General features: G+C 62.6%; 3 protein-coding genes across 5 annotated transcripts; all 3 read right to left on the bottom strand.

Annotated features, from left to right (window-relative positions):
• Positions 1 to 109: 109 nt before the first annotated feature.
• PRPF3 (pre-mRNA processing factor 3) lies at positions 110 to 10,385 on the bottom strand. Its single transcript, XM_051774014.1, has 16 exons — positions 10,286 to 10,385; positions 8,778 to 8,947; positions 8,158 to 8,288; positions 5,327 to 5,473; positions 5,103 to 5,186; positions 4,763 to 4,983; positions 4,170 to 4,476; positions 3,396 to 3,562; positions 2,866 to 2,948; positions 2,579 to 2,722; positions 1,914 to 2,013; positions 1,246 to 1,359; positions 981 to 1,099; positions 674 to 757; positions 519 to 580; positions 110 to 366 (listed from the first exon to the last, which is right to left on the bottom strand). Exons 2-16 carry the CDS (start codon positions 8,920 to 8,922, stop codon positions 220 to 222), a joined length of 2,055 nt encoding a protein of 684 aa, XP_051629974.1. The 5' UTR covers positions 8,923 to 8,947; positions 10,286 to 10,385; the 3' UTR covers positions 110 to 219.
• A 164-nt stretch (positions 10,386 to 10,549) lies between these two features.
• On the bottom strand, positions 10,550 to 11,686 carry MRPS21 (mitochondrial ribosomal protein S21). Of its 3 annotated transcripts, none has more exons than XM_051774017.1 (3): positions 11,624 to 11,686; positions 11,029 to 11,113; positions 10,550 to 10,774 (listed from the first exon to the last, which is right to left on the bottom strand). In XM_051774017.1, exons 2-3 carry the CDS (start codon positions 11,109 to 11,111, stop codon positions 10,594 to 10,596), a joined length of 264 nt encoding a protein of 87 aa, XP_051629977.1. In that variant the 5' UTR covers positions 11,112 to 11,113; positions 11,624 to 11,686; the 3' UTR covers positions 10,550 to 10,593. The 3 variants fall into 3 exon arrangements, with proteins under 3 accessions (XP_051629977.1, XP_051629976.1, XP_051629978.1); XM_051774016.1 differs by having other exon boundaries at positions 11,635 to 11,673; XM_051774018.1 differs by lacking the exon at positions 11,624 to 11,686 and adding an exon at positions 11,597 to 11,610.
• A 164-nt stretch (positions 11,687 to 11,850) lies between these two features.
• On the bottom strand, positions 11,851 to 14,579 carry CIART (circadian associated repressor of transcription). The gene is made up of 5 exons (XM_051774015.1): positions 14,465 to 14,579; positions 13,865 to 14,175; positions 13,545 to 13,620; positions 13,192 to 13,270; positions 11,851 to 12,817 (listed from the first exon to the last, which is right to left on the bottom strand). The coding sequence occupies exons 2-5, from the start codon at positions 14,093 to 14,095 to the stop codon at positions 12,535 to 12,537; spliced, it is 669 nt and encodes a 222-aa protein (XP_051629975.1). The 5' UTR covers positions 14,096 to 14,175; positions 14,465 to 14,579; the 3' UTR covers positions 11,851 to 12,534.
• Positions 14,580 to 15,347: the final 768 nt, after the last annotated feature.

Genomic DNA, 15,347 nt, shown 5'->3' with positions numbered 1-15,347 from the left:
CTGTTCCCTCACAAGCCACCTGAACAGACCCCTCACCCTCAGCAAAGCCAAAGGGCAGGGGCGACAACACTCTTTCCCCCCCCTTTACTCTGAAACACCGCCACGGCGATTTGTTTTAAAAAATATGTCTTTAATGGGTGTGCTGAGGAGAGCGAGGGCGGGGATCTGTCTGGCTCAGGGGGGCTGTGGGGCAGGAGGGGCCGCGGGACCCCGCAGGGCTCAGTCCGTGGACTCGAGCACGGACTCGCTGAGCGCCAGGTCCCAGTAATGCTCGGCGCTGTGCTTCTTGAAGTGCTCCCGCGCCATGTTCTCCGTGGGGCACTGCTTGAACTTCATCTCGCCGAAGCTGCGCTCCTTCGCCGTGCCCTGGCGCGAGAGAAGGGGTGACGTCCCACCCGGGTCCCCACCCGCCGTGGGGGGGGACACGGCAACACACGTTTTGTCCGGCTACGGCTCAAGGAGAGTCGGAGCAGCGGGTCTGTCCCAGCCCCCTGGACGGAACCACCCCCAGGACTCACCTCCCAAACCAGAGAGCATTTGTTTGTTTTCTTAACGGACTCCTCATCAGACTCATCATCATCTGGGAAAAAAAACCACCAACAGAGCCCATTTAGCCCCGAAAGTGGAGGCAGAGTGGGACCCCCACACACAACCCCCCCGCACTATCACTCACCCTCTCCCTTCGTGTTTGACGTCTGCTCGTCCCACTTTATTCGATGGAGCATAAGACGTTTGAATTTCTTCTGTGCTTTCGGGCCTGGGGAAGAATCGAGACTCAAAGTTCACCAAAAATCCCTTAACCTGCAGTTCTCAGAGGTTCCCTTCCACATGGAGTGGATTGCTGCACCCTGCAGCCAGCGCCAACCCCGTAATTAAGGGAGTTTCTAATAGCCTCCTCACTTCCTTGTCCTTCCCTAACCCTCCATCACCAATTTCCACAGTAATTCCTGCTGGAGGCAAGCTCTGGAATGACCTCTCACCTCCTTCTACCACCACCACGTTGACATCTTTGTGCAGGACCACCACGCCTGTGAGGTAAAGCTGCCCCGCGTTCGCCTCGATTTTGAATTTTTTTGCTGGATTGCTCAAGTTTCGGACCCTGAGGAAAAGATTAAAAAAAAAAAAAAAAAATCAAATATTTGTGGAAACCCAGAATTATTTATCCCAGCCCTGAGAGCTCCTCCTCTGCCTCATCCAGACCCAGAGACAGAGCTCAGCTGAACACAGCTCCCTGAGCTCACCCACCTGTAGACAGCTATGTGAACTCCCTGGGAAACGTCTTCCTTGAGCTTTTTCACCTTCTTGGCTTTCCGCTGCTCCGCCGTGAGCTTCCTCGCCGCGTTCGCCTCCTCGTGAGCTCTGCAAGGGAAGGGGCAGCACTGAGGGAAAGGCAGCCCAGGGCATCCCAACGTGGATCCTTCTCTTCCCAAGCAATCCCTGGTATTATTGTCTGGAGAAACTGTGGCTGCCACATCCCTGGAAGTGCTCAAGGCCAGGTTGGATGGGGCTTGGAGCAGCCTGGTCAAGTGGGAGGTGTCCCTGCCCATGGCAGGGGGTGGGACTGGATGGGCTTTAAGGTCCCTCCCAATCCAAACCATTCCATGATCCACGGATCCCAAAATCCACAGATCACAAAGCAGCTGCAACTCTCTGCCTGAATGAGAGGCTTTTTTAATCCAGTCACTAGTCCAAGTCATCCTTGGGCTCTTCCCTGGAAACATTCCTTAGTAACAACTGCAGTGGGAATCATCATTGTGGGAAAACTCATTGACTTCAGGGCCTGGGACCCCACTTCCCTGGAAAGGCTGATGCCTGGGATCCAGTTCCCCCTGGACCAGGTGGGGTCCTAAACACAACACCAGCACTAAATCCATCCAAAAATGTCCCAAAACCCAGCACAAGGTGCCACCTACTTCTGTCTCTTGGCCATCTGTGCTCGGACGTGAGCTTCCACCTTCGTCGGGTCCTGGACGGCTTCCGTGCCCAGCACCCGCATCAGGTTGGAAATCCTCACTGCAAGGGATTGGGAGAGCTCCCATCAGACACAGGAATGGGACAGGGGCTGGGAGAGCTCCCAACAGACGTGGGAAAGGGGCTGGGAGGGCTCCCATCAGACACAGGAAAGGAAGAGGGTCTGGGAGAGGCTCCGTTTGGAGAAAGGAACAGAAGAGGGGCTATGAGAGTCTCCTGCCGGGACACCAGAACAGGAGAGGGGCTGGGAAGGCTCCCACTAGACACAAGAATGGGAGAGGAGCCAGGAGAGGCTCCTGTGGGACACAGGAATGGGAGAGGAGCTGGGAGAGGCTCCTGCAGGACACAGGAATGGGAGAGGAGCCAGGAGAGGCTCCTGCAGGACACAGGAATGGGAAAAGAGCCAGGACAGGTTCCTGTGGGACACAGGAATGGGAAAGGAGCCAGGAGAGGCTCCCATTGGACACCTTTCTGCTCACAAACCCATGCCCAGGCGGGTCTCCCATCCCTCCAGCACACAGCTCCGTGCAATCCCTGTGCTGTGGTGGTGCTCCTGCAGCATTCCCAACACATCCCTGCCTGGCCAGGGCCAGTGGCTGCCGCTCACCTTTGGGCTCTGGCGGTGGCATCAGGCCCAGCCTGACCTTCTCCTGCAGCTCCTTCTGGGCCTCTCGCCGCGTCTGGCGCCGTAGTTTCTTCTGCTCCTTCTTTGTTAAATACACGCCCAGGGTCACAGGGGTGTCACTGTCCACTGCATGGAAACGGGATCGTCAGGAATGTGCTCCAGGGGAGCCGAGGGGGACACTGGCAGTGCCATGCAGGGGCTGTCCCGGGCTCCCCCTGCCAGAGGTTGGGTCTGGTTTAACAGCCAAACCTCCCAAGCCGAGGCCGTACCGGGGGGGTTGAGCTGGGCCGGGTGCTCCACCAGGTTTGTGATGCCAAAGTACTCGTCTCTCTTGGAGGACGTCCCGCCTTTTCTAGAAAGGAGAGAGTTGGGTGTCACAGCAGAATTCCCAGCCCGAATTCCTGCACAAATCCTGATCCAGAGCCTGATGGGCTGAAGGAGACCCTCAGTGTGAACGTGCACGTGTCTCCCCAGCGGGACATCCACCCACATTTCAGGGTCTGGAGACAGGTCCCCACATCTACCGTGGACAGGACTTGCACGGAATGGTCATGAAACAAAACCAAACCTCACCTTTGGGCCACAAAATCCCTCCAACCCCATGGCAGCTCCCTACAACAGCCCCCCGAGAGACTCCGGGAGCAAACCCAGTGCCCACCTGGATCTCAGAGATGAGAGCTGGAATTCAATGCTCAAGCAGGAGCCTCTGGCCCAATTTCCCACAGACCCACCGTGTTTCCCCTGAGCAGCTCTCAGAGCTCCTCCTGCAGCAGAACCACCAACACCTGGGAATACTCACAAATCCAGGCCGTTGGGGATGATGTAGGAATCCCACCACTCGATCTCCGGGATCTCCCCCTCCTTCAGCTCCTTCTTAGGGGTGATCAGAGCCAACTTGGTGGAGGTGTGAATCCCAGTTTTCCTGGCAGCCTGGGAGATCTCTGCCTGCAGCTTTTCTAGCTGAGCCTGAGAACAAGGAGGAGGAAAATGGCACAGAAAGGTCATTCCAGAACAGCGGAACCTTCAGGAACAGCTCAACATGGATCATGTACTGATTTATTTGGGTTTTTAAACAATCTGACAGAGACTGCACGAGAAACCACACAGCACCTGATGGGGAAGGGAAGCTCCCAAACCTGCCAAAAGTCTGGTCTTATTCCTGAGCCTTTCAGGAGCATGGAACAATCCCAAAGGAAAGTCTCCCCATAGGGGTCATACCCCTGGACTTTTCTAATGCACCTTTTCTCTTCACTCCAAGAACATGGGCATTTTACCAAAATTCCTTTAAATCTCCACCTCTCAGCCAGAGAAGGATCTGTTCTCTTGGCAACTTTAAATCTTTTGACAAAAATAGAGATTTTTGTCTTTCACCGGGTGAAGACAGCAGTGAGAAAACCCTTTGCACACGCCTGTGCTCACTTGGGCACCCACCATTCCAAAAATGGGGTTTTTAAGGGAAAAGCTTCAGGTGACTTCACTTGAAAACTCCTAAGCCAAAAGCCACCCCAGCTCCCTCCCCACCCCAGGAGAGGAGAACCCCTCTCCTGCCCGTGCAGGGCGAGACCTCCAATACCTTCGTTCGCAACCTCTGGGCAATCTTCTCGAATTTGCCTTTTTCGTGGAACTTGAAGGTGCGTTTCTGCCGCTGGGCCGGGGTTATGGAGACCCGGGGGTCAAAGTACGTGTTGGACTCCATGTCCTCCGAGGGCTTTTCCTTGAGCTGCTGTTTGAACTGCTCCCTCTTCACAGCCCGGATGTTGGCTTTGAGGGTGGGCATGCGGTGGGTCAGCTCGATCTCCTTCCCGGTCGCGTCCACCGTCCGGCCCTGCTCGTCCAGGATCAGCGGCGTGGGCTTGGTCTGGTCCTTCAGCTCCACCTTCCTGTGGGCAGGACGAGACACACCGCGTTAAAAGGTGAACACAGCATTAATTCAAAGGGAATCTCAGTTTATTTCCACGGCTTCCGTGTTTTTACACCTCATCCGTGCCGCCCCAAGCGACTCCAACCTCGTGTGCACAGGTTGGGAGTGTTGCCCAAGGAGGAGGAACCTCCATTTCACCTCTTTAATACAAAATTTATCCCTCCAGCAGCCATTAAGGCCATTGCTGGGGAACCAACAGCACTGGAGAAACCTTTGGCCACCCCTGCCCGGCGCTGGGTACTCACGGCGGCGCGATGCCCATGGCGTGCAGGTTGGCCAAGCCCACCATGTTGGCGTTGCCAATGAGCCCTGGTTTCAGGGCCAGCTGGGCCTGGATCCGGGCCTGCAGCTCTGCAGCTTTCCGGGCCTTCTCGATGGCGTCGTTCATGAACGTGGCTGCCTGCGAGGGCTGGATCGTGTTGCCGATGGGGAGACGCTCCGACTGCGACGAGGAGGAAATTTTGGGCTGTTGGCAGAGAAGGGAGTTTTGCTCTGAGCCTGTCCCAGCACACCCAGGCCAACAGGCTGCAGCTGGAACAGGGACCACGGGCCATGTGGGCTTTGCCCCCTGCTCCCAGGAGGTACCTGTGGTGTGGGAGGACTGATGAAACTCAGCTGCTTTTTCCTCTCCTCGATCTGCCGGGTGGCTGCCTCCATCATCTGCTTGATCTGGGGAGGAAAAACACACACAGTGAGTCTTTCTTTGCTGTTGGCAAAGGGATATGAGTTAGGACAAGGACTGAACCACGCTGGCATTCGGGATCTCTGGCACAGGCAGAGGGCAGGTGCCATGGCCCAGCTGGACTGACCTGCAGCTTGGTCAGCATCCCCGGGCTCTCCGACGGCGGGCCCGGGATGACCTCAGGCTCATCCTCAACCTCCTCGAACCGCGGTATCCGCCGCTTCTTGACACCAGAGGATTCCTTGGATACCTCAGAGTCATCACCAAACACATCCTAATGTAAAGACAAAGGAGAAAAGCGTGGTTAGAACGGAGTGTTCTCCTCACAGGCCGGGATTTGGGGTGAGAAACCAGCACGTGGCTCAGCTCCGGCTCCGAGGGGCAGAACTCCAGGGTGGCACTGCAGGCTGAGCCCACGCTGAGCCCCTGCCCTGGGCCCCCAGCAGAGAAACATCAATGACGTCCATGCAAGAGCAGGAGGGACAGGAGGCATTGCAGGGACCCGCCTGTGCGACAGCCACCACCTTCCCTCGCGTGCTCAGAGGTGGCTTTTGGCACTGAGCACATTTAAGGTCTCAGCAACATGGAAAGATGGAAAAAGCCTGCCCAGAGCTGACCTGACTGGGATAAAAAACATTTCCACGTCTTCCACCAACTTGAGAGGGTTTGGTGAAGGCATCTGAGCTGTCCTACCACGTCCTCCCCAACAGGAGGATGCTGCCCCGGACCCAGGGAGGGTTGGGACACCTGCAGCGTTCCCTCAGGCTCCAAGCCAGGCCACTCCAGCTCGGATCCAAGGCTGGAGCTGCTCCAGAAAAGCAGAGCTCAGAGAGCACACGGAGCAGTGACCCCATTGAGGGGCTCCCAGCAGTGTGAGCTCCCAAAACAAAAGGCACGGCACGTTTTCCGTGCCAGTTTTCCGGCCAGGCCCAGCCCAGCTCCTGAGGCTGTGGCCATGGATTCCATCATCAGTGACTGGTCTGTGTGTGCAAACCTGGATCTGTCCGTGCCCTGGGCTACTGTAGTGTGTGTGTCAGGGTGTTATTTGAAAAGAAAATATACACACCGGTTGTAAGCGTTAGTTGCAATCCCTTCTTCACTACAACGGTTCGTATCCTACAAGGACACTTCCTCAGCCACACAGGTACTTCTTGGAAAACCTACAAGTTCAAGAGAAAGGACTTGCCCATAGTATAAAGTGTGGAAACCGTTCCGTTCAGTTCCTGACCTTCCCAAGCAATGACCTACCCCAGAGAGGCCCGCGGGGCAGGAAGCGGCCGAAGGCACCGGGAATGAATCCACTGCCCCACGCCACGGGATCCAGGTGGGCCAGGACAAATCCCTCTCCACAGCCTGTGCCGGGGCAGGGGGAGTCAGTCTGGGAGTGCCACCGTGGCCTGACCACCTCAGGGACCATCTCTGTTCCCACAGGGTCAGGACAGACCCAGGGTGTGATGGAAGAGCTCCAAGAAATGTGATTCCAGAGACAGGGGTGAGGATTTGGCAGGAGGGACACCTGTCCCTACGCCAGGAGCCAAGAGAAGAAGGATCAGTCTGTGCTGTCACTGCCCAGCCCGGCTTCTGGCTCAGCTGGGAGCCAGAAACACCACCAGGGCTCAGGCCACACACCCCTACTGGGGAGGGGTCTCTGGCTGCACCCCCAGCCCAGCCCTGCTCCTGCTGCCAGCGACAGATCCCTCTGCCAGATCCCCTCTGCCAGCAGCAAATCCCTCTGACAGTGCCAGATCCCCTGACAGATCCCTCTGCCAACACCAGATCCCTCTGCCAGCACCAGATCCCCTGACAGATCCACCTGCCAACACCAGATCCCTGTGCCAGCACCAGATGTCGTTTGCCAGCACCTGCTCTCGTGCCACCTGAGGCTGTCCCTGCTCTCCTGCCACCCCCAGGTGATGGCACTGCCAACGTCCCCATCTCTCCTGTCTCCCTGTGAGGGTCAGGGGAGCCCCTGGACCCCCATCCCTGCTCGACCCTTGCACTCCCACGGCCTTGGGGACCAGCCCAGCACCCCCTGCCATGGCTGGGGGAAGAACAGCAAGTTCCTAATGGAGACCAGGGAGGGGAGGAAGTTCCTAATGGAGATCAGGGAGGGGAAGAAGTTCCTAATGGAGACCAGGGAGGGGAGGCTTCTCCCAACGCTCCCAAAGAGATGCAGATCCTGAGCAGGATTGCTCTGCCCCACCGAGGTCCAGTGCTGACTGACAGTGCCAGGGAAACATGGGCTGCCATAACACAGGAACCTCGGGAAGAGTGAAAGGAAAATCACCTTGAGTGGGAGCAGCATGAAAGGGGAATGTCACACTGGGCAGAGTGATGGGAAATGCAATTCCAGAGGCTGGTGGGAAAAGTCCTCAAGAGAAGAAAGGAAGCGAAAAGAGATTTGGATGCACGAGCCTTCCACCATCCCTGACAAGGGGGAACCACCAGAGCTATGGAATCCCAGCTGGAATTAACCCTGTGCTAGGACAGGGGTTGTCAAAACCCACCTATTGTTGATTCTGGGTGGGAAAAGGGAAGGAAAACCCACCAGATCATCCAGCACAGAGCCCCACGTGGCACATCCGGGCACGGGAGAGCGACGGGAAGTCACTGGGAGCAGCTCTCCCAGGCTCCCATTGGAAACACAACCGTGAGGAGCACGGAGCACAAGGGAGAGGGATCCCTGTGGATTCCCTCCACTGCACCAGCCTAACAGAGACCCTCCAGGAAAGCCAAAGCCAGGCTTCCACCTCGGCTTTGGGAAAGAGAACCGCAGGGTAAAGGCTCACACACTTCAACATGGAGAGGAGTCGTTTCTCTTGAACCGTTCCGAGCTGTACCTCTCTGGAAGAGGAGAGTGTGCCAGAGCACCAGTGCTGCCTCCAGGCCACCCAACCACAGGGAAAAACCAATCCACAGTCAATAATCAATAACTGATAATCAATAATCGATAATCACCTTTAGCTCCCGCTTGCGGTTCCGGTCGCTGTTGGATTTGGAGTGCCGGGAGCTCCGTCCCTCCTCCACGGCCTCGAAGAGCTTGTCCACAAATCGCAGGGTGGAGTCATCCAGGAAGGGCTTGAGGTGGTCTGGAAAAGAGGGAAACCCCATCAGGGCAGAACTCCCAGCTCGGGGTGAGCAGGAGGATGGAGAATCCACAGAGGTTCCTCAGGGGGATGGAGGATCCAGAGGTTCCTGGGAGGCTGTAAAACACTCCAGTGGAAGGGTGGTTCGACCCTACAAACCCAGTGGGGCCTGTGGGGCTCCTGAAGCCTCTGGGATCTGCAGGTCCTGTTGTCAGGAGCTTTTAAACTGAGGGATTGAGGGACTCCAAGCCTGAAGCAGGAAAAAAACTGGGGCTGTAACGGGCTAAAAAACCACCCCAGGTCAAATCACCGCTTCCAGGAATCAGTTTCCACTTCCTCAGGTCCTTGTAACGCGTTCCAAGGATTCCCATGGTATCCCACCGCACGGATTTGCCTGGGGGGAGCCCAGGAGGATTCCTGGAGGCCCAATTGCCCTACACCCACCCTGAGGAGGGCTGGGCTGTGCCCCCAGCGGCCCCCCCCGGGACGTACCGGCCGCTTTCTTCTTGTCCATGCCCTTCCCGACGCAGTTGAGGGCGGCCGTGACCACGGTGGGCTCGGAGAAGCCCAGCACCCTCTTCACCGTCTTCTCGATCCATGGCTTCAGCTCGTCCAGCTCCCGCTTGGACAGGGCCATCCCTGATCCCTGGCGGGAATCCCACCTGGGGAGGAATGTGGAGAATCAAACAGGGCCCCCCCCACCACCACCACTGGGGCGGATCCCCCGGGATCAGCCCCAGGGAAAGCTCTCAGAGATGACTTTCACTGCCTTGATTTTAATCCTGGGGCTAAAAACCCCCTGATGGTCCCTGGAGCTCCTGCAATCCCACCTGTTCCCTCAGGGATAACAGGTGGACACCTTGCCCCTCTCCCACAAACGAGGTGGGAATGTTTGCTCTCAGGATGTCTTTGAGCTCCCCCTCGACCCAGTGCCCAAGGCCTCTGAGCCCCCCCAAATCCCAGCTCCATGGTTTTGGAACTGCTCCCACATTGTCCCTTTCCATGAGGGCAGGAGCCCCTCTGAGCCTCTTCCCCCACATTCCCTGCCCAGCCCCAAATCCGGGATGTTTCCTGGCCCAAAATCCGGGATGTTTCCCAGCAGCCACGTTCCCCTCACCCCCCATGAGCTGTAAGTGGCTCCAGAACCTAACTGGACCTGGGAAGAGCAGGGAAAATCTCCTTAGGGATGAGCTGGAGCACAGAATTCCCTCCCCACGGCAGCCCTGTGGAGCCAACAGGAACACTGGGGCTGTGGGAACACACACCCGGCCTGGAACTGGGAATGGGGAGCCCAGGGGGTCAGTTATCCCTCCTGGAACTGGGAATGGGGTCCCCAGGGGGTCAGTTATCCCTCCTGGAACTGGGAATTGGGAGCCCAGGGGGTCAGTTATCCCTCCTGGAACTGGGAATGGGGTCCCCAGGAGGTCAGTTATCCCTCCTGGAACTGGGAATGGGGTCCCCAGGGGGTCAGTTATTCCTCCTGGAACTGGGAATGGGGTCTCCAGGGGGTCAGTTCCAGCCCCCCTGGATTTCGGATTCCAGGACGTGACTCCAGCGGTTCCCAGGTTCTCCCCAGAGCCCAAAACCTCCGAGCACGTCCCTAATTAACCACAAGATTCGGGTAATTAGTGAATTAGAACCGCTCCAGCCTCCGCGTCCTACCTGAGCCCCAGGGGCAGCACCACCTCCGGGGGTGTTTTCCCGGCAGGGCAGAGCCGCGGCCGCAGCCCCAAGGCCCAACAACCCCCAGATAAACGCGCCTCCGGCGGCGCAGACAGAATGACACGGGCAGACAGAGCCGGGAGGCTCCGCGCGGGCAGGGCCCGGCGCCGCCTCCGCCGCGGCCTCCCCGTGCCCCGCCGCCCTCAGCCGCTCCCGTCCCTGCCGGCAGCGCGCCCGCTGCCCCCGCTCCCTCGCCGCGCTCCCGTTCACTCTCCCCGTGCGCCTCCCGTTCCCGTTTCCGCCCCCCGTCCCCGCTTCCCCCCACCCCGTCCCCTCACCCCGCTCTCGGTCCCGGGCCCGGCCCGGCGGCCCCTGACGGTGACGGCGCGTCGGGGCGGAAGCGGAAACGGCGGCGCGGCGCGTGCGCGGCGGGCGCGCGGGGGACGCCGGGAAGGAGGAGGAGTGGCAGGGGGACCCTTTCGGGCTCCGCCCCGCCCGCGTCACGTGACCTCCCGGCAAAAACACGCTCCCCGCGTGGGCGGAGCTTTGCCCCGCGATGCTCCGCCCCCTCCTCGCGGGCCCCGCCCCGTCATTAAACCAAGTCAATTAACGGGTTTTTATTGGGGGTTTATTGGGTTTTATGGGGTCAGCAGCCCAGCCACGGGTCCTGCCGGCTGGTCCGCGCCAAGAAGGCGATCTTGCGGGCCATCTCGGCGCAGTACACCCGCCGGCACGCCTCGTACGCCCGGCGCCGCCGCTCCCGGGTCGGCTTCTCGTAGTACCGGGAGCGCCGCACGGCATCGGCGATCCCGTCCTGCGCCAGGATCCTGCGGGATGGGAGAGACGCAGGGGTCAGGAGGTCACCCGGCATCGGCCACCCCCTCCTGCGCCAGGATCCTGCGGGGCAGGGATGGGATGTGCGAGGAGGGAGGAGAAGGAACAGCCCCCCCCCTGCACCGCAACCACCGGGAACAGCTCGCTGTGTTCCAGGAGCGGCCGAGCCGGCGGACCCCCGGCTCCCACAGGGACCCCGGCGCCCCCCAAAACCTCCCCCGGCCCCCCCGTTTGCCCCCCTCGTAACCTGTTGAGGACTCCGTAGGCCGCCTCCACGTTGCCGTTCTGCACCATCACCGTGCGGGCCACGAACCTCGCGTGGTTCGCCATGGCTGCGGTGGGACCGGGGGGTGGGACCGGGACCGGGAGGGGACGGGCCCTCCTGTCCCACTCCCCGGGAGGGTACAGGGCAGGGACTCCCTCCCCGGGGACACGGACGGGCCGGTCCTTCTCGAGGGTCCTGCCCGAGACCTTCCCCCGCCCCCGGCTGGCTTCGGTCAGGCCACCCCCGGTAATGTCCCGGCGTCCCCCGGAGGATCCCGGTGCCAGTGCCTGTTCAGGTCCCGGTGTCTTCCCTGCCCTGTCCCGGCCCTTTTTCCCGTTCCCAGCCCGTTCCCGATCGCGACCCCGATCCCATTCCCAACTCTGTCCCGTCCCTGTCCCCGTTCCCAGCCCTGTCCCGGTCCCTGTCCCCGTTCCCAGCCCTGTCCCGGTCCCTGTCCCCGTTCCCAGCCTGTTCCCGATCCAGTTCCCAACCCTGTCCCGGCCCCGGTGCCCGCTCCCAGCCCTGTCCCGGCTCCTATCCCCGTTCCCACCCCGATCCCGTCCCGTTCCGAACTGACCCCGGCCCTGCCGCGGCCGCTCCGACCCCGCGCCCCGACCGGAAGTCTTTGAGGAGCGGAACTTCCTGTGGACGGAACTTCCGGCGGGGCCGGGCCGGGCGCGGAACCGGGATTTTGGGATTTGGGGCACCGGGACGGAGTCGGAGCCCGAGGGCAGAGCTCAGGGGTCACGGCTGGGGGCGGGGGGAGACACGCAGGGCCCGCGGAGGTCCCGGGGCTCGCCCTCCCCCCCGGCTCTGCCTCACAAGGGGCACCGGGGGGGGCACTCGGGGGTCCCGGTGGGATGGGACAAGGCGGCCCCAGGGGACGGATCGGACCCCCTGGGGACAAGAAACCTTCCACCGCAGGACGGCAACCAGGGGACAAGACCCCCCCCCACAGGGGACAGGACTCCCCCCGGGGGACACGACCCCCCCCGGGGGACAGAGGACACGACACCGGGTGGCCCCGGCCGCTCCCGCGGCGTTTATTGCTTCCAGCAGGGCCAGCTGGGGGGGAAGCAGCCCCGCTCGGGGGGACCACAACCCCCCAAGGCCCCCCAGGCACACTTTGGGGGGGGGGGGCACAACCCCCCCAGGCACACTCGGGGGGGGTCACACACGCCCCCAGCCCCCCCACCCCACCCCTCAGGGGGTTCACATTGTCCCAAGACCCCCCCACGCCCCTCGGGGGGGATCCCACACGCCCCCAGGCCCCCCCACGCCACGGGGGAAGGCACGAGCCAGGGGGGTCCTGGCCCCGCCCCGGGGTTGGGGCTCTGGGGGGGGGGGGAGGGTGGTCGCGGGCCCCCCCCGCCGCCCCCAGTCAGTGGCCCCCGCCCGCGGGGTCTCCCTGACCGTCGGTACAAAACAATCCAAAAAAAGGCAAAGCCCAGAAATGCAGCCGAGACCCCCCCCGAGCCGGGGGGGGCGTCACTCGTCCGGCGCCGGGGGAGGGTCCTGGGGGGTCCCGGGCTGGCAGGGGGGAGTCCCCGCGGGCTGTGACGGCCCCGCCGCCCCCTCGGGGCTGGCGACGGGGGGCTCTCCGGGCGGGCGGCGGCAGCGGGGGGCACCGGGGGGGCCGGCGGGGGGGCGGCGGCGAGGGGGGGTCGCGGAGGGGGGGGCGGCGGTGTCCGGTGAGGCTTTGGAGGCCACGTGGGGGAACCAGAGGCGCAGCATCACCTCCACCTGCAGCAGCGTGCCCAGGTACCGCGCCCTGCGGGGGGGGAGAGACCCCCGGAGACCCCCGTCAGTGCCGGGCATGGGGGCACCACGGCCGTGTCACTGCACCCCCCCAGGGAGGCTGGGGGACACCCCCCCATTCTGGGGGACAGCCCCCCCATTCCCAGGGACACTGCCCCCAATCCTGGGGATACTCAACCTATTTTTGGGGACACTCAACCCATTTTTGGAGACATTTCCCTCATTTTTTTGGGGACACTCCCCCCATCCCCGGGGAACACTCCCCCCATTCCTGAAGGACACCCCATTCCTGGGGACAGCTCCCCCCATTTTTGTAGACAGTCAACCCATTTTTGGGGACACTCAACCCATTTTTGGGGACACTTCCCCCATTTTGGGGACACTCACCCCATCTCTGGGTTCTGCAGCACCCCGATGATCCGCTGGAGCCGGTCCATGGCCACGCTCTGCTGGAAACTGCTCAGCCCTGGGGGGCCCCAAAACCCCTGAGTCCTCAAGGGAGGGGGAAAAGGGGGCATGGGGGGACAGGAGGTGCAGGGGGTGCGGGTTTGGGGCGACCAGGGATGGGGGTTTGGGGTAGGGGGTGGAGGGCCTGGGGGGACGGGGGGTGGGTTTGGGGGGACAGGGGATGTGGGGCATTGTGTGGGGGGGTGAGGAGGTGGGTTTGGGGGGGCTGGGGTGCAGGGGGGGCGGGTTTGGGGGGCAGAGGGTGTGGGTATGGGGGGCTTGGGAGGACCCACCTCTGTCGTAGCGGCCCCGCCGCAGCCCCTCCAGCAGCTCCGCCAGCGGGCGGATGAAGCCCCGGAGCTCCCGGCACTGCGAGAAGGGGAGGAGGAGGAGGAGGAGGAGGAGGAGGGTGACTGGGCTAGACCCAGACTGTGGAGAGGGCGTCGTGCCCTCCCCAACCCCCTTATTTGCCCCTCACCCCTCCAAACCCCCTTTATCCCCCTCCGAGGCCCCCACTCTGAGGGGAAACTGAGGCAGCCCCAGATGCCTTTTTAGGGCACCAAACCCCCCCCCAGCTTTGGGGGTGCCCCTTGTTTTGCTGCCAAACACTCACTTTTTGGGCAAACAGGCGATCGCCGTCGCTGGGGGGGGCGTCTCCCCCCTCCCCCTTCCTCGGCCGCTTCCCCCCCTGGTGGGGCGACGGCGGCGACTCGGGGGGGGATCGGTCGGGCCCCCCCGGCCTCTTGCGGCTGCGCTCGGGTCCGCGGGAGCCCCGGGGAGACCCCTCGGCCTCGCTGTCGGAGGAGGGGGAGCCACAGAAGCAGGCGCGGGCTGGGGGCTCCATGGTGGGGGGCTCAGGGGGGGGCCCCCCAAGGGAGCCTCTCCCCCGGTTCAGCTCTGTCGGGGCTGCCCAGCCGAGCCCGCCTGGGGAAGGGAGGAAAACAGAGGGGAAAAAAGGGGGATATTGGGCAAAAGTGGAAAGCAGAACTGCCACGTTCTCCCACGGGAGTGTCGCCCCCCCCACGCCCCCTCAGTGACACCTCCCGCGCCCCGGGGGGGGCAGATCCGGCACCTCCCGGTCCTTTCACCCCATCACTTGCCCCCAGCCCCCCCCAGCACCGAAACACCACCGGGCAGGAGCCCCATCATGATGAGGACACCTCCCCTCCCCCTGCACCGGGACCCCTCCCTGCCCGGTCCCGCCGGGTCCCACCTGCTCCCGGCTGCGGCGGTGCCGGTGTCCCCGTGCTCGTGTCGCTGTCCCCGTGCCGCTGTCGCTGTCCCAGTATCACCGTTCCCGTTCCTGTCCGGTATCAGCGTCCCGGTGCCGGTGTCACTGTCTCGGTGTCGCTGTCCCCGCTCACGGTGCCGGTGTCACTGTCTCGGTACCGGTGTCGCTGTCCCTGGCCCCGTGCTGGTGCCGGTGTCCCCGTTCCCGTGCCGGTATCCCCGTCCCAGTGCCGGTATCCCTGTCCCAGTGCCGGTGTCCCTGTCCCGGTGTCCCTGTCCCAGTGTCGTTCTCCCGGTGTCGCTATCCCGGTGCCGGTGTCACTACCCTGGTGACCCTGTCCCGGTGTGGCTGTCCCGGTGCCGGTGTCCTGGTCTCCGTGTCCCCGTTCCGTTCCCGGTGTCTCTGTCCCTGTGTCCCGGTCTCTGCGCTCCCGTTCTCGTGCCGGTCACACTGTCCCGGTGCCGGTGTTCCTGTCCCGATCTCTGTGTCCCCGTCCCGTCCCGTCCCGTTCCGTTCCCGGTCCGCCCTGCCCGCGGCGGCCCCACGCGGACACGTGCGCGCCCGCACGTGCCTCGGCCCGGGCCCCGCCCCGCCGCGCCCCCATTGGCCGCCGCGCCCCGGCAAGGGACGTGGTCTCCCCGCGCCCGCCCCGCCTCCTCGCTCTGATTGGTCCGCGCCGCCGTCCGGCGCTGATTGGCCGGAGGGCGGGGCCGTGGTCACGCCCCTCCGCGCGCCGATTCGGGGTCCCGCGTGAGAGGGCCCTTGGCCACGCCCCCAAATCGGCGGCCACACCCCCTCGATCACCCTCCAATGGGCGGCGGCCTCGGCGGCGCGTCCCGGCCAATGGGCGGGGCGGCCCCGCCCC

Source organism: Manacus candei, unplaced genomic scaffold (assembly GCF_025592945.1).
Source record: "Manacus candei isolate 608988 ecotype Guabito, Panama unplaced genomic scaffold, ASM2559294v1 h1tg000184l, whole genome shotgun sequence".
In the NCBI taxonomy this organism is placed as follows: Eukaryota; Metazoa; Chordata; class Aves; order Passeriformes; family Pipridae; genus Manacus; species Manacus candei.
Note: the sequence above shows the minus strand (reverse complement) of the source record. Positions and strands in the feature narration are given on the sequence as shown.